Here is a 21,136-nt window from a genome sequence, read left to right as displayed (position 1 = left end):
CCTAATGTGCTTCTTTAGACGAATTGAGATAAAGTCAATGTAGAACCTATTTGTGCTTATATTATTAACAAATGAAAGACTTATTATCTTCCTTAAAGGCAGAACCTGAATGACATCTGTGTTTCTTAAGACAAACTCACAAATAAAATTGATTTGGAAACAAGTGGTTCCTGTGTTAACATGGTGGCAAGTTGTTCATGTTTAGGGATAAATGTGACAATGAATCAAAGAGCGACGGATAAAATTCAATGTAAAAATATTTGAGATGCCTGTTTTTTGCAGTGTATGAATAAAGCTTTAAAAACGGACGTGAGTCGCCCCCTGCCTGCCATTTGACCAGTGTAGACTGTATAAAGGTATACACCTGCTAGTCACCAGTGCATAACTGTTGAGCAATTTGGGGATTATTAAGGGGTCGCTCGTGTAGTTTTCTAAACATGTTTTTTAGCAAGTGTCTGCTGCTATTTTATGCAGTTTTAGGAAAGCCATTAGACAATAGAAAAATAAATGTGGAAACAATTCTATAAAAATATGTAATGTTTTACAAATGTTTTTCTGAATTAAAATAAAACAGTTGCCTGGCAGAAAAGTTCATTTCAGAACAAGGAGATCCTTTGAAACATGTCTTATACTTTTAAAATGAAAAAAAGGGGTCTGCAGTTTTTAGAAGTGGTAGTTTTGTAGAAATGTGCAAAAATTGTCCAAGGAATGTGCAAAATTCAAAACAGAAATAAATACCGGATCCTAAAACAGAAGCAGCTAAATGGAAGTCAGCCATTGTTCATTTGACTAGTTACCCCTGTGAAATGGACACTTTTTAAAAATGTATAATTGAATTTATAATTATATTTAATAATCCAGTCATCTAAAATGTGATTTGTACCCATCACGCCGCCTACATGTGCATGTCTCCAGAGAGGTCAGTTTGGGGGTCACATCTTCCTGCTTTTTAACGGACTGTAACTTGATGAGTGAATCATCGCCCTTGCTTGTTGTGAAAAGATCTGAAAGGGTGTTTTTAAAGAAATGTGGAAGACCATATCCAGAGACATACAGCACATTCACAGAGCACTGTGTGCCCGGATGCTGTTTGTGTGTCTTCTCTTCACCGTGCAGCTGCAGAACGGCCCCCGCCCACACAGCAGCACCTTGAATTAAGCGGAAATGATTCATCGTATTAAAGCTTTTCTGGAACGTCTCAGATGTCAGCAGTCAAGGTCTTAACACTGCCAACATATCCATCCTATAAATCATTTAGTTTAGAAATGAGTGTCTTTCTCTATCTGCAGCATAAGAAAACCACATTTAAAAAAGGATCTAAATCACACTTTTTAATTCTATATTTATGGTTTTTTTAGAGATAATGTCACACGTTTTAGCCCTACACATGTAAAAAAAGAAAAATACAATTATATTAAATATGTAATCAATGTACGCAGTTTTTTACCTGCAACAATCGTATTTTATGTTCTTATTGGGCCCATGTCATGCTTTTCCAGTTATTACCCGTCCCCTTGTGTGTTATGTAGCTTTTTCTGCATGTAAACGGTCTGCAGAGTCACAAACCCTCAAAGTACACCCTGTAGCGAGTAAAACTCTAACACAGAAAAGACCTGTCTATGCTGCCCCAGAACGCCCAAATGGACCAATCCGCGGAGCACCTCACACACCAGGATCCCTTGGCTAACTAACAGGGAGTCCCCATTGACTTGCATAGAGCTCCCTGAACGCTGGTAATAGAAGAGTTGCGACCGCGGAGTAATGCTCTCCGCAGACCCATTCTCACAGCGTTATAAATCTTTTTCTTACTCAATATCAAGCCACACTTATTGTTTTTACTTCGGCTGTGAGTGTTTGTGTGTGATCAGGATGAGTTTCGCTGTGTCTCTCTGTATCGCCGACCCGGAAACCTGTCCGCTCCTCGCAGCAGCTCGCAGCAGCAACGAGCCTCACAACGTTCCGACCAATCAGAGCACACTGGGCTCACAGGGAGGGTAGACCTCAACAATGGAAATATGATTAGTAGAAATGGCCATGACATGGGACCTTTAACAAATATATTTGCTAGTACTTTAATCCTTAAAAGTACTTGACTGTGTTATTTTTTTAAACATATTTTTTATTAAGTGTATTTAATTGTACTTTTTGTATGAATAGTAGACTTTTACATGTGCTTTTGGTTATATGTTTTCAATGAGAACTATCTATGTGCCTTAATATACAGAATATATGTGTTGATTGTAATGTAAATATATGGCAAAGGCAATTTGAATAACATGGGGGAAAAAAATGTAAGGTCTAAAAACCAAGCGTTCATTTTTTCGGATCATATAAGGACAATAAAACAGTTAATCTACATTCAATGTGTGTTTTACATTGTTTCATTAAGTAGAATCAGCCTGTAGCAGCAACGATATAAATGTTTGCTTAAGAGAAACCATGTGACAGGAAGTGCAGAAAGGTCTTAATAAAGCGTGGCTTAAGTCGTAACAAAGAGTAAAGAGGTGATGCATTACCCAGCATGCCTAAATGTGAACAAATAAAAACCCACACTCACTTGTAGCTCTGAATGATTTTATTCCCTCGTTAGGGGAGTGCTTAAACTGAGGCAGCAGGAACATATCAGATTATTGCTCACGAGTCATACAAGTACCTCCATAATCACATTAGTTAAGAAATGACTTACTTGATTGAATGCTGATCACACTCACACACAGGAGACAGGTCCTGCTAGGAAACACAGCTTTTACATTCTCAGTGTTCAGCCCTTTAAAAGCTTTATGAAAGACACAAGTCACACAGGTGAACATGTGCATACTGATATTTAAATATCAAAGCTAAACAGAAAAGACAAAAAGGCCTAACATGTTCTCATACATTTCATCCATTTGATTTTGCTTAGCTCTGTGCTTGATTGAGTTATCATTTTGATATTTATAAAAGGAGTCTGTGTGTTGGTCGGTCTCTAGGTCCATCCCGTATTTGCTCTCAGATCTTCATTTTCACTCCTTCAGCCAGCTGAGCAGCTGAGGTGTGAAATAGGTGATGATGATGTCAGCACCTGCATCACAGAGCATGGAGACATTATTAGCATATAGCCAGATTTAACAATAACATTCAGTATATCCATAACAAGGAACACAAATGCATTTGAAACCTGCAGTGTGGAACTGTGTCTCCCCCTTCTGGCAGAAAGAGGAATTACACAAACACTGTAAATGGGGCATAATGATAGAGCTTGAATGTTATCTCCCCCTTCATCTGCCAATATTCATGTTTGTGCCAGCCGACAGTCTCTTTCTGTTGACTTTAATCCTTCAACTGAATGCTGAGTATCTCTTTTAATCAGGAGCGTCCACTCCAGAAACCTTTCTTGGAGTTTTTTTAGGATTATCTACCATAGTTTTCGTCATACTCCTAGTTCCTACTCTGTCAACAAGTCCAGTTTACTGCGAGATATGGAACGTTTTCCACGACAGGCATTATGTTAACTCATTTGGCCAGGATGTAACAACATTCATTTATACGTTAAAGTTCTGCATTGCCGCTTTAATGTACATAGGTATTCATTTACTTCAGGTACCCAGGGGCGTTTGACTCCCACCTCCTCCTTCTTACCTGCCCTGCGGAAAGCAGTCATGGCCTCCATCACGGCGGCCCGCAGGTCGAAGGCTCCGGCCTGCGCTCCGTGCCACATCATGGCAAACTCCCCCGACACGTTGTAGACTGCCAGCGGGTGATTGGGGAACTGAGAGACAATGAGGGACAAACAAAGAGTCATTACAAGGAGGACACTTCCTCAACAAGGCACAATGACACTTCAACATCTTTTAAAGGAAGTATCTCTTGACATTTTAAATATGCTTCTGGGACATTCTCATTTGTGTTTTAAGCAACAGAGCAGGTTTTCTGAATTGCACAAATGCAGGATTTTTTCTTTATTGACCTTATTTTTATCATGTTGGACAAGTATTCTGATTCTGATTGGATGTAGTTACAGACCTTGTCCTTGACTTCTCTCACGATGTCCAGATAAGGCAGACCCGGCTTCACCATCAGCATATCAGCTCCTTCTTTCACGTCTCGCTCCTGTAGAAATATAACAACAGTGAGATCTCCTGCAGCTGCATCTGTAACCCTGAATCTTCAAAGCACACACAAATAAACTGACCACAGCTCTCAGTGCGAGGCCTCTGGCTCCAGGAGGCAGCTGGTAGCAGCGTCTGTCTCCAAAGGCAGGTTTGGACTGAGCAGCGTCTCTGTAACCAACACAGTGGAGAGCTGACGTTTATCTCTCTTTATGGTGATATTTCAATTATGTGTTTACACCTGATCTAGCGCTTCCTCACCTGAAGGGACCATAATAACAGGAGGCAAACTTTGCACTGTAGCTCAGCACTGAAACCTGGAGAAGAGAAAAATGTGAATATTAGAGCCCGATATTTCTTCTTTCTGTGCCGTAAAGCTCCATTGTTGCTGAAAAACTAATAAAAACATCAGTGAGCTCCACTGTTGTACTTGGTATGTACTGTAATGAACACGCATTGCAATTTATTTGGACTCAATCCCACACACACAGTTGTACAAAATGTGTATTAATTAGCCACTAAAAATAGTCCCCAACAAAGTCACAGTTTACTCCTGGGTGAGTAAATGTTGTCAGTACATTTCCAGCTGTTTTAGAAGAATCATTTATATAGTAAGAACTAATGGCGCATTTCCACTACAGCGCGGAGCTCGCTTTAAGCGTGCCGAGCCGTGCACGGCCCGTTTTTGGTTGCGTTTCCACTTAGCGTAGTACCGGCTAGCGGGTACTATTTCACAGTTTTTCTGGCCCCATAAAATTGAGGTTCTTTCCGGGCCAACAAACAGGGCTGAGTCGGGCTGAGTATGCTAAAATAGAGAGAGAATCGCTGGCAAGGGGGCTACAACTACAACAAGATGAACATATTTGACCGTGATTTAATTGTAATACACGTTTCAAAATGATGCCGAAGTAACAACATACTGATACCGGTTAGTAAAAACCATGAATTAATGCTTTGACAAGTCTGCAGACAGACGGCAGGCGAAAAACCTTTTAAAATGCGTGTTGTCTAAATGGAGATTGGCTAAGCTAACGCAGTGTATGCTCCGACCGTCCACACTCACAACAACGGCCTATACAGACATAAATAAAGCAGCGACTGTATTCGCCATGACACAGACAGTCTGTGGTTTGTACTTGTTTAACTTTTGTCTAGTTTCTGAACAGATATGAGGAGCTGTGAGCTCTGAGGGCTAACAGCTAACGGCTGATGTTGGTTTTGTGGTTCTCATTGAAGATGGCGTCACGGCTCCGCCTACACTGCGTTACTATAGATACTACCCCAGTTCCTAAACTGTAATGGAAATGCGCCATAAAGTGAGCCAGTCCTAACAAGGCCTAACAAGGCCTAACAAGGCCTAACAAGGCCTAGCCATACCGAGCGAGGCCGTGTAGTGGAAATGCGCCATTAGAGAACGCACAAGCTTTTTGTAAGACCTTGATTACTTTTTGTGAGGGCTTCTTGATTTCCTAGTTTGTACATGTTTCTTTCTTCTCCAGGGATTGAAAGTAATGTACCTTGTTTCCCAGCCCGTTGGATATCAGGGCTTGTTTAATGGCTCTGACTCTTCCATCCATCATATCAGAGGGAGCGATGATGTGACAGCCTGCAGAGCAACATGACAACATGATTAGGGAACACACCAATATACTGTCATGACTGACCAAACTGACATAGCTACCAGAGTTGAATTAGTCACATTTTAAATATTTAGTCTAAAATAAATAAACAGGTATCAAGCTTTTGTCCCTTATTTAAAAAAAAGATATTGGAAAGTAAACTCTACTTAATGCTTACCCCCAATAAATCCGAATACAGAATACAAACATGTTGGTAGTTCTGGCTCCTTCAAAGGTGAACACAATTAAACATGTTTTCCTTTCATTAAAATTCCCATAATTACATAAAGAATGTTTGAAAAGCTAAAATCCCTAAGTTGTAGACCTACTCTAAAAATAGTTGTGAATGATCATAGGCGATGATAAAGGCTTGATCAATAAATAAAAACGTGTGGAAACATGTTTACCAGCTTGAGCGTACGCCAGCGACACTTCCCCCAGACGCAGAGCGCTGGCGTCATTGTTCAGAGTACCGTCATCGTTCAGGATACCTGCAGGAAAATAAACGTAGTAAGAAAATGTAAATACATGCCGTTATTTCTCTCTGCTCTTTAAGTCAAATGAAAAAGAGATAATCTAACCGCAGTGTCCGTGTGATGTGTAAGGACACAAGCAGACGTCACACGCCACCAGCAGCTCGGGGAACAAAGAGCGGATCTTCTTCACCGCCAGGACCGCCGGCGTGTCGTCCGTGTCCGCGCCTGAGCCTCTCTCGTCCTGAGGGAAGATCACAGAATGTGTTAAGAAGACCTGCTTCTTTACAGAGAAGGTGAAGAAGCAGGTTTGATGCCCCTTCACATCCTTATTGCAAAAGCAACACCCTCTAAGGGGGATTTCCTCCAGATTTTGGAACATCTGTGCAGGGATTTCTTTCAATATAAACACAAGAATATGAGTGAGGTCCAACTATATTTGATGATAAGGCTCAACTTCTTTATTGCACTATTATTATTTCCTTTTTTTATGTCTCAAGTATATTGTACTGTTGGTGGGGCCTGGGACTGTAGCTTTTATGCGTATGATAATAAAACTTTGGCCATATCATGCATTTTTATAACTGGCTAATTCCTTATTAAGGCCTTGTACTTTTGCACTCAGGTCAAGGTACAGGGTTTCTCATTTACCAGTGTAATACACATTTGAAAACCATTATTAGATATAGATTTACTTGGCAATATAAAACGTAAACACTCTATTTTCTACTAACCACTTCCTTAAGATGAATGTTGACAAAAAGGCAAGACATGCATTTCATTCAAGTTGTTTAGCGTGTCTTTTGGACATTTTTTAGTCTTACATACCTTTTCTATGTTTGCAGGGACACCAAATATCAGCACACATTTCAAGCCGTTCTCCACGAGAGGCCGCAGCATTCCCTCCAGCTTGTTCACCCCATATCTGTGGATGGAAATACAGATCATATTCATTTTAGGGTTAGGCGTAAATCCCAATATAGCTCATTTCATATCTTTTGAGGAAATAAATCCAAATACTTATCTTTTTTCATTTTTACTTCTGTGTGAATTAAACATTTAAAAAATGAAAATAACTTTAATGCAAAATGAACTTTACACTGGTTGTTAAATTTGCCTCAAACCAAGTGGTAAAGTATGATGTTAAAACAAAATCGCAATCTTTAAATTGTATTCCATCAAAATATTTCGGATTACATTATCTGAGAGATTGGAGTTAGTTTGTGCTTGTTATTATCAATTTAGACAACGTAATTGTGTATCATGATATCTCAAGAAATAATTTATCTCAATACTTTCAAATTAAAGACAAAAAACTATGATATTGAATTATCGCCCAGCTCTATATGAACCTTGTATCAAAACAGGGAATGCCTAAAACAATAAATTGAAAATATATATATTCAAGGAACTAGAAACTGAACTATTGACACGTAATGTTACATTTCAAACAGGAACAGTGTGCAGTCTCTGTTGATGTAATTCAGAAGGACCCTTAACACAAAGGAGGGTTTGTTGTGAGGAATAAAAAGCTCTAACGGATTGTCTCCTTATCTCAGTCCAGCTCCAGTGTTTGGCTCTGGGTCCGCCCTGCCTGACTGATTTTATCTGAAGACAACACCCTGAGTTTGTTCACAGCTGCAGGGTTAACTGTGTGTGTCTTTTGAATTATGTTTAAATGTAACTCCTACAGTTAAAGCAAGGCAACAACACATATGTTAGCCTTATAAACAGAAATGTGTTTAGAAAAATGGGTGTTGTGTTAATTCAGTTATGGGATGGCTATACATGAATGAATCTTACCTGGCCAGTCCCGGCAGGCTGCCAATGGGCTCCACTGCATCTGCACTGTCTCTGTAGGAGAAAGAGACAAAGGACCAAGATTAAAACCAGTTAAGCGTAACATTACAAAAAGACCATCGTTGTTGACTATGTAAACTTGTTTATTTCAGCCTTTTCATGTCAAATAAGGTGAACAAATTGCAATTACGTGACGAAGATGGGGTAGATGAGGTTGTCAGGTCTTATATCAGCAGCACAGGTCTGCCAGTATCGGAGCGTTGGGTGGAAATAGCCACTGTGGATGATGGACTCTGCTGGTGTCTGCATATTTACCCTGAGACAGAGGGATCATTAGTGAAACAACACAGAACGTGGGAACAGGTCAGGTTCTGTTTGGACATCAGTCAGAATACCACTCTCACACTCTTTTGCTTCAACACAACTATTTCAGCGTTAAATGTGAGCAGGCATGCGTGATGCTGCTTCTCTAAACACCAGCTTAGACCCACCTCACTGCACAAAAAGCAGGCTGCAGGTTTTCAAATGATATTAAATAGAAAGCTTTTAGTCCCAAAGGCAATGTTTAGCACTTTGTTCTCCATGCACATGCTTTGTCTTAACTTTGCAGCAATGCTTTAATTCACAATAACGAATATCTTCCCGAGCAATGTGATAGATTTATATGGCAAACTGTAACTTTAAGATGAAAAACATTGTTCTTACGGAGCAGTTTACTTTTTTTTTAGCATGAAACACATCAGTAATAACGGTTGTGTAATTGCCATTTAACTTTAATGGGTGTTATTTTTAACATTTTCACCGCCAGTGTGCTCGTGTGCTTTTTAGCCAGAACAGGTTGAGTTACTTTTACAACATTTCATTTGTCACCTTGGTCGGGAAAATAACATTGCAATGTACGGGGGGTGTTAAAGCAATAACCCAGAGCAACGTATGTATTCAATATGTAATACTACAATACACAAATATAAATAAAAACGACAGAAATACAACATTAAGACATTGTAATTACCTGTAAATGACTTCTCCACAGTTCTCCACAGTTCTCCACACGAACTGTGTTTCTTCTTCGGTTTTGACCCGACTGTTTGCGGTTGAAGTGTCACCTCACTACTGCCACCTAGAGACCGGAGATGTATCTATATATTGAGCCTAATATAAAGAAACCAACCACAATTTATATATTTATATTTGTTTTATATCTATCATTATCCCCCCCAAAAAAACCGGTGGAAGTTCTACTTGTTATACTCACATAACGCTGTAAAATAAGCGGTGATATTGCAAATATTTGCTCATAAACCAAAATCCGTCCCTTCCGGCCACCGTACAATCCGAGTTTCTCTTCTCGCGATGCTTTCTCAGTAGGCGAGACAAGAGAAGAAGCTACGATGGTAGCCGTTTGTTAGCCTTATGTACTAAACAATTTCGCTTTCAGCTGGATGGAGGAAAATACTCCCGACTGTTATTAAGGTAAAGTAAAGTGTGGTCACAATGAAACACATGTTGTATAAGGCTTTATGTGTGTTGTGTTGGTAATAAGATGGGCTGTATCATCTCTGACTGTCGTTAGCTAGCATTGTAGTGAAAGGATCGGCTACTGGCTGTATCATCGATGTAACAGTAGCTCGATTTTTAACGCTAATATGTAATGTTAATGTATCATTTCTAATTCAGATAGTCAATTGGTTTCTACGTGACGTTAGTCCTTCTGAAAATTGAGCTGACAATGTGATGACATAAGGGAGAAAGGTATAATCACTGCCTATCTTCACTAGCTGTTTACTAATTCAGTAAGATGTGACATGGGCCCTGTCTACACTACGTTACAGACAATGCGGGGTGTAGTTGTTTTTGATTCTTTCTTTCAGATGTGACACACTCTATCCGTTTTTATAATGTTATGTGTTCTTTATTTTACATAAGGAAGGGTTTCCAGAGGACCTTCTGCAGACACCTCCCAGATCATCATCCTCCTCAGTTTTGGATTTGAAGATGTAACCAAGAGTGAAGTGGGTCATCTCTGCAGCACCTCTCCATTTCCAGGCATAAGCAGTGACTTCTGACCTCCACCCTAACTCTGGAATATCTGGCCCCTAACCAGGGCTGCCTAGTGCGTGTCTCGGCCGTCCTCAGTCAGTCCGTCCCTGGTTGAAGACCCTGCTGTCCTCAGCCATGCTGTTCTCCCTGAGGGAACTGGTCCAGTGGCTGGGCTTTGCCACCTTTGAACTCTTCCTCCACCTGCTAGCTCTGCTGGTATTCAGCATGCTGGTTGCTCTGCGATTTGACATGTTCACCCCCTCGCTGAGCTGGTGGCTTGTGTTCGTCCCGCTGTTCGCCGCCGACGGCCTCAGCACCTACTTCACGGCCATTGTGTCCATCCGTCTTTACCAGGAGAACGAGAAGCGCCTGGCAGTGCTGCGGCTCCTCTGGGTGCTGACGGTGCTCAGCCTGAAGCTGGTGTGCGAGGTGCTGCTCTGTCAGAAGCTGGCGGAGCAGGAGCAGGCCAGAGACCTGTGGTTCGGCCTCATCGTATCGCCGCTGTTCATCCTGCTGCAGCTGCTGATGATTCGAGCATGCCGCGTCAACTGAAGAGAAGCAATTAGTGGTTCACATCAACAACCAAATGGGAAGAGAGAGCAATCTTTTTCTGCCATTAGAGATTTAAAGCATTACAATGGTGTCTTTTTGCTTTTGGCTCATCGCTATCTTTATTTTCTCCTATAAAAACAATCCCAAAACAGGTCCAAAATACAGTTTTTTTTTACATTTGTGCTCCTAATTGCTTAAAAATGAGCAAAACATCTTACTAGCATAAGTGAAAACTGAAAGCTGTTGTAGCTGCACCATGGTAATCAAATAACAAAAACCATGTGCGAAAAGCCGTTGCCATAAGTGAAAAATAAAACAAAGTCCGTCCCTTGGTTTTGAAAAAATCGGGTCAATAGCTTTTCTGTAATCCGGGTGACGAACAAAGCCTCATACTGAAACTTGGTGAGGGTAAATAAATGAATAATTATTTCGGCCATGTAAACATACTTAAAAGTAACAATTCCTTTAGGGAACCTTTAGTTGATTCTGAAGACTGAATGGAAGTAAATGTAAAATATTGTACGTCAGTCCTTTTTTCATCAGGGTCAAATCTGGCTTTGCATTTTTGATACTTGTACGGATACAAAGGGGTCCTATAGTAGTAAATGTGTATTTGGGACATGCTGTGCCTTTTACATTGTGCAATCAATGATAGACAATGAGCCATAAGGAAAATGTATATACCATAGATATGTTTTAATGCACATGTGCACACAACACATGTAAATGTAATAAACATCTCAGAACCGAAAGGCTGTAATGCCCCGGGCCCCTTTTGGGCACCTGTGATGGGTAACAGAGCTCAAGGAGTTGCGACAGCTGTTTTGCTTTTTCACCCACAAGAAGAAATTGCTTGCCAGCTACATTTGGTTTATTATCATGCGTCTCACTTTGTGGCCTGTTTATAGGGAGTCCCACCCCAGAGTTGCCTAGCGTGTCACTTCCATCAGTGGGAATGGTCTGAAAGGCAGGAAACTGCTTCTGAAGCTTGTTGTCAGTCTCATTGTACAAGAACTGAATGTGATTTCCACAAGAAGTCCACTGTGTGCTCACGTCTTCCCTGAATATTGCTGTTTATTTGAACTATATGTAATGTATGTGATCTGAGTTCGATCCTACCGTGTGTATGCACTGCATGTGTTCAAGGCCTCCATTTTAAAAGTAATTCCCTATGTGAAATATTGTGTCATATGTATATGTTGATTTTTGAAGGAAATTCTCCAAATCTTATTTATGTTCTTGTTATTGCACCTTTTATTGTCTTCTGTATATACATGTAAATAAACCATCAACATTTATCCAATGTGTTCCAATTATGATGTTGTGGTCCACCTGGCCACCAGGAGGCGCCACTGCGTGAAGAACCATTTAGATTGTATTGTTTTTAACCTTTTTAGGCTACAAATACTGCTTTCAAAGCATACTTCAAAAAATAGGTTGTATTTGCCTTTTATATAAGTATTTCCTCTTCGTCTTTCGTCGTAATTACTTCAAGAAAATACATCACTGCATATGCCATACTTCTATTTTCGTTCTGTCAAATATAATCAGCATTTTATTTGCTTGTAGACATTTGAGTGATAGGTTTAATACTTCAGATCAGTGGATTGGAATGTCTTGCTAATGTAATATACAGATTAAAACTGTTGCGTTACAGCTCAAAGGAAATATCATATTCAGACACATGTATGTGTTTTATTTTTTAATGACAAAGGAAATGTGCAAAAGATATTAAGGTAAACAATATCAGCATACATAACCAATGCAAGTGATATAAATACATATGAAATATTGAAAGCCAATTACATTTATAAGAATAAATACTACAAATAAAGTAAATAAGTGCTTTCAGGTTTAAACCAAATTAAATACCAATGTCTTTAAACAGCATTGGGGACGAATAACAGGTGTATTTCATGTAATTATAATTCCTTAGATTTGTTCCAAATGCAGTGCTAATAAGGTATACACGTGTATCAGTGTGTGATATAATTAAAACCCATTTGATGCACCTTTAAACATTCTCCTTGGTTTTCTGTAAAACAACTTGGAGGAGCAGACAAAGGTAAATGTTTACCTATTTCTTTTATGCATTTGATTAAGTTCTCCCCCCGTCTTGCTGTTGTTAATTATGTCTCGGTGATAAATGTTTGATGAAGGACAGTGATCGCTTGTAGTTTCCAATAATAGACCTCTAAGTGCTGATTCATGTGCTACCTCTCAGCTCATGTGTTTACTGCAGCCGGATTATCGACAGGTGGCATCACCAGCAATGCTGACTGAACCATCGTCGGCCACCACCCTACACTGGATACTCCCAATTGATCACAGCTGAATAACAATTGATAGCTATAGGATCCCTAAACTGCAATATTGGCTACAGGGAAAACTCTACAAATACCAAAATACCCCAATGCATTTGGAACATTTTGGGGATATCATAGATTAGGAAAAAAAAGAGGAGGAATCACGAAAAGTCACAATTCAGTGGTCATAGGACAACCACAATGGAAACTGGATACAGATTTTAGGAGTAATAATATTTAGTACGTTTCTAATGTGCTAGGTGAATGAACGGCGTTGTGAGGATTGTAATCAAACAACTAGTACTCACTAAAATTAAACCTTTAATGAATGAGTATGAGTAATACACACAATTGACGACCAATCAATATGTAATCCCTAAATAAACGACACATGACACACTGATAGCACAAATATAGTAACAAAAAAAAGGGAGTGGCGGATTGAACCTGAACGCAGCATTTCTGATTGACAGGCCTTCCTTGGCCAGTCAACAATAGAAACGGGAGTGGTTTACGTCAACGTGTGACGTTCGGGAGGGGCGTGTCCCTCAGCAATAACGACCAATCAGGAAGCGGATGGGACTGCCGAAGCCGCTCGTGCTTCTGCAGATGGGCGGGGCCGCGTTCAGGGGCTGTGTGGAGAGAGGAGAGTGAGTGAAAAAGCAGAGGGAGAGGGGAGAAATAACAGACGGTAGGGATGTGTGTGAGTGTGCGGTGAAAGGTGGTGCAGGTACAGTCAGAGCCGGATACAGGTTTTGTAGCCGCACCGGACCGCGGCAAAACCTCCTCAGAGCCTGCCTCTCTCCTCTTCGTCTCCCCCCTTACTCCGCAATGTCTGGCGGAGGAGAGGTACGCGTCGTCCGCCAAGAGCCCGGACAAGAGAGCCCGAGGATGCCGGCCTGGAAGCGAGAAATCCTGGAGAGGAGGAAGGCGAAGGGCGGCGGGTCTGGAGGAGCCGGTGCCGCGGAGACCAGCCCCGTCAGTGCGGGCTCGCAGCGGGTTAACGGTGAGCAGACGGGAAATGTGAACGGTAACACCGGCAGCGGACCGAGCGGCGGGTCCGGGCGGAGCTACACCATCACCACAGCCAGTCAACACTTCGGCAACAACAAAGAGCCGACGGACGCGGAGAGGACGACACCGAGGGAGTACACCAGACAGGAGAGCCTGGTGCTACAAGAGAGCCTGGGCCCCCTGGAGGAGAACCCCTTCATTAAGCTGGAGAAGGAGCGGAGGAGGCGACAGGACCGAGAAAACACCGCCCGTCCGGTCCAGCACATCCTTGAGCTGTATGGCAGTGTACCCGGTATACGGACTATACGTGCAGACAATATTATCATAATTGAGTCGGACCCGGATTACTTTCCGGAAGCTGGAGGGGCACACAGCGGGTCCAAATGGCAGCAAAACGGTGTCAGTAGTTACGGTGTCAGTAGTTACAGCTCCCTGAACGACCTCCTGGACCGGAGAGGGAGTGCTATTACTGAGATAAGGGCCAAGGAAGTGGTAATTTATGACACCACGTTAAGCAAGAGTGAGGAGAACTTGAGCACCCTGGGCCGCCCTGATCATGAGTCTGCATCATATGAGACCGGTGAGGGTCAGGGCAGGGTTAGCCGGATGCTGCAGAAGTTTGACTGCAACTACGGGAAGCTGCAAAAGAAGTCCCGCAGCACAGAGAACCTGCTGGATCTGGATTGTAGTGCCAGTAGCAGGCCACGACTCTGGTCCAGGCCACAGCCAGATCTGGTGCCAAAGGTCAGGCAAGGCCCGTCGGTCAGCAGCCAGCCATCATCGCCTGTCTTCCAGAGTCCCTCGTCTTCCAGACCAAAGCCACAGCCTGCTTTCTCTGAACTGGGCAGCCCCCAGTGCCTTGCTGGGACAACTCTACCTGTGTCTCCTTTCCGTCAGCGGTTTGCGGAGAGTGGAGGCCCTGGAGCTGAGCCAGAAAGGGCCCAAACCAAGCCCATCAGAGAGAGGGACTGGGAAGGCTCTGAGGTGCCACCAAAACCCAAGGTGCCATGCTCTCCAGAGACCCGTCGTGTCCGTGCTGAGCCCCCCTCAAGCCCAATCTCATTCAAGGTGTCTCGCTCCTCATCTGACTTCGAAATCCGTCCCTCTCCAAAGCCAGACCTCGATCGTATTCCTGATGGGGACACCCAGGCACGGGCCCTCGCTAACCTGCGCCTGCAGTCCCGTAACTCCTTCACAGTCATTCCCAAGCGGCGTCCTGCTGCCTCAAATGCAACAGACAGCCCTGCACCGTCCAGCCCTTTCAAGTCTTCCCCTTCCCACAGAGTGGCAGAGGTGTCCACACCAGGACTGCCAACCTCGTCACCCTCGAAGAGGACTGAGGAGAAACTGCTGGAGGAGAAGGAAGCAGAGAGGCTGAAGAGGCTTTCAAAGCCTTCATCTCCTTCTGTTGCCGCAAGTCCTTCTCCGACCTCCGAACCTTCATCTCCACCTCCTGCTCCAACACCAGCTCACTTCTCTCCTCCTGCCCCGTCATCCCCCTCCTCTTCTCCGCCTGTCCCGTCTTCACCCACCTCTCATCCGGATCTGTCAGACTCCCCAGCCCCATCACCTGTCCCTTCTACCCCCTCCCCAGCTCCAGAACAACCTCCTGTGGATCAGTTGCCTGTAACGAACATAGATGACATTGAAGTGGAGCCCCAGAAGCAGCATGTCCCTGCTCCCAGCCCCATGGGGCAGAGGAGAAAGGGGAACACCTTCACCGTGGTCCCTAAGCGTAGGGTGGAGGCCGAGGGCCAGCCCAGCTCCCCTGAGCCCCAGCAGGAGGCCTCAAGTGAGGCTCCCCTGGCGTCCACACCCCCACAGGCCCCGTACGCTCAGCTGGGCTCCCTGCTGAAGAAACGCTACCCTGCTGTGGAGGAGATCGAGGTCATCGGTGGGTACCTTTCCCTCGCAAAGTCCTGCATCTCCAAGACGGGCTCCACGGGGAAGAAGGTGAGAGCATTAACGGAACCAAACTGTTGTTTTCTTCCACAAGTTATCAAATATATTAGGAGCATGTAGGGGCCACACACAGACAACTGGTTTAAATATTAGTTGATTATACAAACAAAAAAGGGTCATTTATCCCAAAATAGCAGGTTTCAGCTTCTTGTTTGTGAGGATTTGCGGCTCTTCTCTGTTTTAAATGACTGTAAACTGCATATATTTGGGTTTTAGGTCATCTGGCAGACAAAACAAGACATGAAGACATCACATTCGCTTCTGGGAGTTTGTGATGGGCGTGTTGTAACACTTTCCATAAATCAGTTCACCAAAAACACACACAACAGATTAATTAATAATGAAAATAATCGTTATTTGCTGCCATAATTGATAGGTTATTGTTCTTCATGGAAATAAGCAGTACATCACTGCAGCAAACAGTAGGAATATTATTGTGTCCTTGCAATCGAATGCGTAGCATGTGCCAAATCTCCCCTGGGGGATCATGAAAGCTTTCTCTGATCTAAATTTAGTAACCAAACGTCACACAGGGAAGTAAAGTCTCTGGTTGTCTTGGCATCCGTCATTTTATTATTCTCAAACCAAGCACACCAGTAACCTGTTAAGGAGTCAAGCCACACGGGTAAATCCTCACACTTATTTGCATGCGAGGTGGCGAGTGAGTCTGTCTGCTGCTCTAAATCTCCCTGCCCATCACTTGACTTGCTCTCAGGCCTGACGCCTAAGTGGATTAAAAGGGTGTGTTTACACAGCCACTTGGAGCGACACACAGCGCTTTTTGCTGCGGATTGCCGTGCCACAAAGGCATGTTATTTGTCAAAGAGTGCATTATTGTGTTAGGTGCCCCTCCAAGCCTATTGACTGAACAATCTCACCAAGACTGTATTCATTTCTGAGGATTTGGCTCGGGGTTTGGAGCCAGCTTGTACCTGTCTCACACTCTACGAGGAACATATTTATTGGTTATTTTTCGGTTGAATTCATCTGTGTTTTGGCCCAAAGCTGAGATATTCCCAGGCCTGGTCCTCAATCATAATGAAATGATAACAAAGTTTGTGTTTGGGGCATCACGGTTTTCTTACAATCATAATCAGATAGCTGGTGCTTGCTCGGCGAAGGTCTGGCTGCAAATTGTTCCTTTTTCATTAGGGATTAATTAGATACCACAGAATGTTCCTAATTCATTTCAAAGGTTGCTGCAGGCTGCTTTCAGCCCGGAATCAGCCTGGGTGGCAAACATTATTTTCAGCATGTTTACGTAATTATTGAATGCCAAAGATCTCAGTCTTTTTCAACCCAATAAAAAACATATTTGAAGCATTGCGATAGTTCCGGTCCTTCTGGTGCAGGGAACCACAGCAGCCTGGGTTAGGGTCCAGCCTCATATCATCCCTCGCCCTTCCTCTAAGCATGTCATACTCTGTCAGCCAAAGAGGAAATGTTTTCAACACAAGTTACATCACAACGTGTGAGTTAAAAGCACCACATCACCTCTAATGCCAAATATTTCGAGCCTTTTGGCAGCTTTAAAATGTAGGCCGGTGTGTCAGTCGCCTCTCAGACGTTGGCCTGTAGTCCTGTTTCCTGGACTGCTGTAATCCTCTGCCCTCTAAATATATCCAAACACCTCTTACAACTCGGGCACAAAACTCAAGATTGTATACGGTGCACACGGTGACCAAATGGAATGATGCATGAATGAAATGTTTTTTCTGAGCAGGTCTGGACGGTACTCTTTAATTCCTCTAGGTTATTATATTTACACAAATGTCTTGAACTGAAACCTTTTACTTTGGATTATTTGATCAAATCAAAAGGCTTTACTGAGACATGCTGTGCTAGCTTGATAGCTTTAGTATTAGGACTGAAAGTCTGTTAGCTATCATATTGCCTGGAAACCTCTCAAACATCCTTAGTACTCGGTAAACACTCGAACCCAAAATGCTTTTTTATTGTCACACAATTGCTTTAAATGGGAGTTTGTGAAGCAGTTTCTCCTCATTTCCTTGTAATTGAGCTTTGCTTTTTGGCAGGATAAACTCTAGGTTCGTGACAAGCATTTAAAACAAAGTTCTGCGGGTTTCGCCTGCAAATCATGACTTTATAATGACGGATATTTCAGCTGCTGACTTGTGTCGAGCCTCACCCATGCGACCTGGTTCTAGTGCATGTGTTGCTTGCAGAACACCAGGGACTGTGGCCATAAGACATGACCACATCCTGTCTTTTGTCCATGTCTCTCACACACCAAACACGTTCTGCTTTTGTTGTCTGTCCACTCTTTCTCGGTCATCATCAAGGACCAGATTTCTTTTTCTACTTCTTTTCTTTTTCTGGGCAGGGCTGCACTGGCAATTACAAAAGCATCGAGGCTTGGCCTGGCCTGTATAATTTGTACGGAATTTGTGTGCTTCTGTGTGAGAGCAGCCTCCGAGAATGGCCTCCGCTCAGCGTTCTGCTCTGGAGATTGGGTTTTTTTTGTTCCGCTTTTCTTTTTCCAGCAAACCATTTTTTATGAGAAAACTTGGCCGTAAAAGAATGTTCCACATGCACGTCAGTACTTGAGAACTTAACCAAAGCAGATCATCAACTCTTCCTCCCCATTTTCCAAAAATATTTCACTCTATCCACGCTCTCTTGATGCATGTTCTTATTTTTGAACTCTTTCAAGACTGTTGCTGAAAGCTGGACCACATCCAGCACAGTCTCATGTACTCTCGCTCCACAAGCACCACTCTGCTTTGTTTGTCTATTTCCTCTACCCACGGTGCACTGCTTTTATTCCTGTGAGGTGGTGGTTAATAAGGCCTTTCCCCTCGCTCCCAGCTTCCTGTGATCCCCTCCTCTCTATTGAGGAAAGAATTGTGGAAGCGTTATGTAGGTCAAGTGCAGCTTCTCGTACCGCATCATTCCCGCAATTTGCATAAAATCGACTCAGCCTTCCGAGTGTAATGCACAGGCCAGGATCGACTCACTTCTCTTGGTCTGATTTGATTGGAATGGGCTCTCTTGACTTGACCAATTTGAAAATGTCCTTGTGGTAGACACGGCCACTCTCCTTCAAAAGAGTGCAACAACCAGGAGGGGGTGGAGTGGTTTTGTTTTTGAAGTGTCTGCTCCCTCTTACTGGTTATTATGGGAAAAGGGAGACAGACCCATGTGTTTGTCAGCACAACATCCAGAGGGAGAGATTTTATGAGCTTAGCCGTCTTTTTCCACTGTTCTCATTCACACAGACGAACCACTGTAATTGTTTAAACTGCTGCAGCATTTTTATGTGTAATGATGACCATTCTGTCAGGATAATGATTAGTTTTGGTGGAGGATTGTTAAACTGAAAGGGATAATTATTCAGATGCTTTTAGTCTAATGGAATTATGGGATTTGGTTTTGTATCAATCTCTTAATTTGTGTTTTCTTACCGTTAAGTGCTATTGCACCATGAAGGCCATCCCATCTAGCTAATGGGTACGTGAAGCTATCTCATAAGGCAGTAGGAGTATGTTGGTCAGAATTAGTCCGTGGTCCGTGTTGTTTATACTATGCAAGGTAATTTAGTAACCATGGTAACACATGTGCACGTCAGCACGTTACTGGTTACAGGCGTGTTCCCTAATGCTTGTTTTGGGTTTTTTTTGTGGACTAAATGAAGCGAACTACAGGTGTGAAAGCATGTCTATTTAAAATATACTGAGCAATAGTACTCACTTTAGTATAAAAAAAAACCTGTGATAATTTCTACGATTGAGGTGGTAAATTGACGAGACAAACGTAAATAATACAAGAAACCGGTTGAAGAAGAAAGATTGTATCAACACCCCACAACCCATCTTGTAGACGGGGTAGGCGACACACATTAGTTAGGAGGTGCGACGGTTTGAAACACGGTGGTATCCTTCATCTGTAAATTGCTTTATTGTTCCTGATGTACAAAAGATATCACTTCATTCAAATCAGTACATTGTTATCATCCGAATAGGCCCAATTCATAGCACAACTCTTCAAAGTACAGATGTCTTATTTAGATATGGTGTTTCTGGGAAGAAATCCTGAGTATTTCCTTATTGCAAGTGCAAAGTATCATTTGATTAGATCAACCGCTGCAGGCGTAATACATGGCGAACAGCGGCGCCTTTGCATGGTTGGATGAACCTCATCCAACCATGCAAAGGGAAGAGATATGGTCAATTTCCACAAAAAATCAACACAAACTTTTGACTTCGCAAATCTCAGAAAATATCTGAGTCTTAATCTCAGAGAATATTTTCAAAATGTTTTACTTTTTTCTTTAAAATGTGGAAATGTGGATATTTCTTCTCGTATGAATCCCCCCTCCTCTGCCTCTCTACTTTAATTGTGTCAGCCTACAATGGCCATGATTGAATAAATGAATAAACCTGCAGTTTAAAAACAGTACACAAGAAAGATTTCTTTAAAAAGGGCTCTATGAGAAAGGCCTACCTCTCTCTCCCTCTGCACCAGCCACATCAACATTTTGCTTTTGCAGCATTGAGTACATTCCCCTACTGCATGCATGTGAAGGTCATTATCGTAATCTGCGTTTAGAAACACACTTGAGGTTAAATGTCATGCATACAGCAGGTTAAAAATACCCAGACCTAAAACAGGTCAAAGCTCTGTGTAACGCAGGAAGGCCAATGAAAGGGCACACTCCTAAATTTACATTGTGCGCCTGGGCTACAGGTGGGAAAGTCCATTGTGTTTAATTATTTACCACCGAGCAGACATTCCCCATCTCAGTCCCTCATACTTCCTGAAAAGCTAAGCCAACCCACAAAGTAAATACCGGCCCACTACCCCGAGTGCTTTCTTTTGTTATTGAGGCTGAAGGGAAGAGACAGGAGACATGCTTCAGATTAGGAGTGTGTGGAAGTTGGGTTGTTTCTCCAAAATAGCTTTGGGACAGTGCGTTTTATACAGTAACTGTGACAGCAGTAAACTAGCCCTCTTTTTAGTGAGTTCATAATTGTTGTCAATTCATTCCAGTTGCAGTCCCTCGTCTTTACCTAAAGCAGATCGACTAATGCTATAAAGACATGCAACTAAATCTGTTTTAAGATCTTAAATGTTTCCCTCCAAAGACATAAGAAAGCAGAAATAAACTCCCCTGATAATTTAGACGTTTGTACATATATCCAGAAGTGAGGGGGGGGTCTATATTCTACATCTTTTCGACATAATCAGGCACCAAGTAAAGTTTTATGAGGTTTGAAATTGGATTTGCATTCTGTTAATGTATAGTTTTATACCGCATTAAT

The 21,136-nt window shown here is 42.5% G+C and overlaps 3 protein-coding genes across 5 annotated transcripts in view; 2 read left to right on the top strand and 1 right to left on the bottom strand.

Annotated features, from left to right (window-relative positions):
* Positions 1–2,560: 2,560 nt before the first annotated feature.
* Positions 2,561–9,103, bottom strand: alad (aminolevulinate dehydratase). Of its 2 annotated transcripts, XM_034125906.1 has the most exons (12): positions 8,993–9,103; positions 8,171–8,296; positions 7,984–8,034; positions 7,009–7,105; positions 6,289–6,424; positions 6,115–6,198; positions 5,606–5,694; positions 4,350–4,405; positions 4,172–4,259; positions 4,003–4,089; positions 3,619–3,748; positions 3,003–3,061 (listed from the first exon to the last, which is right to left on the bottom strand). In XM_034125906.1, the coding sequence occupies exons 2-12, from the start codon at positions 8,287–8,289 to the stop codon at positions 3,003–3,005; spliced, it is 996 nt and encodes a 331-aa protein (XP_033981797.1). In that variant the 5' UTR covers positions 8,290–8,296; positions 8,993–9,103. The 2 variants fall into 2 exon arrangements, with proteins under 2 accessions (XP_033981796.1, XP_033981797.1); XM_034125905.1 differs by lacking the exon at positions 8,993–9,103 and having other exon boundaries at positions 2,561–3,061; positions 8,171–8,289.
* A 211-nt stretch (positions 9,104–9,314) lies between these two features.
* Positions 9,315–12,049, top strand: tmem203 (transmembrane protein 203). 2 transcript variants are annotated; one of them, XM_034125903.1, is made up of 2 exons: positions 9,315–9,453; positions 9,907–12,049. In XM_034125903.1, the coding sequence occupies exon 2, from the start codon at positions 10,156–10,158 to the stop codon at positions 10,570–10,572; it is 417 nt and encodes a 138-aa protein (XP_033981794.1). In that variant the 5' UTR covers positions 9,315–9,453; positions 9,907–10,155; the 3' UTR covers positions 10,573–12,049. The 2 variants fall into 2 exon arrangements, with proteins under 2 accessions (XP_033981794.1, XP_033981795.1); XM_034125904.1 differs by having other exon boundaries at positions 9,321–9,453; positions 9,911–12,049.
* Positions 12,050–13,515: 1,466 nt separating this feature from the next.
* The window catches only part of tprn (taperin), a 28,475-nt gene continuing 20,854 nt past the window's right edge, over positions 13,516–21,136 (top strand). The window contains exon 1 of the mRNA XM_034125839.1: positions 13,516–15,845. Coding sequence (XP_033981730.1) covers positions 13,710–15,845 — 2,136 coding nt within the window. The 5' untranslated portion in view covers positions 13,516–13,709. The remainder of the gene's footprint in view (positions 15,846–21,136) is intronic.

This window comes from Trematomus bernacchii, unplaced genomic scaffold, assembly GCF_902827165.1.
Source record: "Trematomus bernacchii unplaced genomic scaffold, fTreBer1.1, whole genome shotgun sequence".
NCBI lineage: Eukaryota > Metazoa > Chordata > Actinopteri > Perciformes > Nototheniidae > Trematomus > Trematomus bernacchii.
This window is presented reverse-complemented; position numbering and strand designations above follow the sequence as displayed.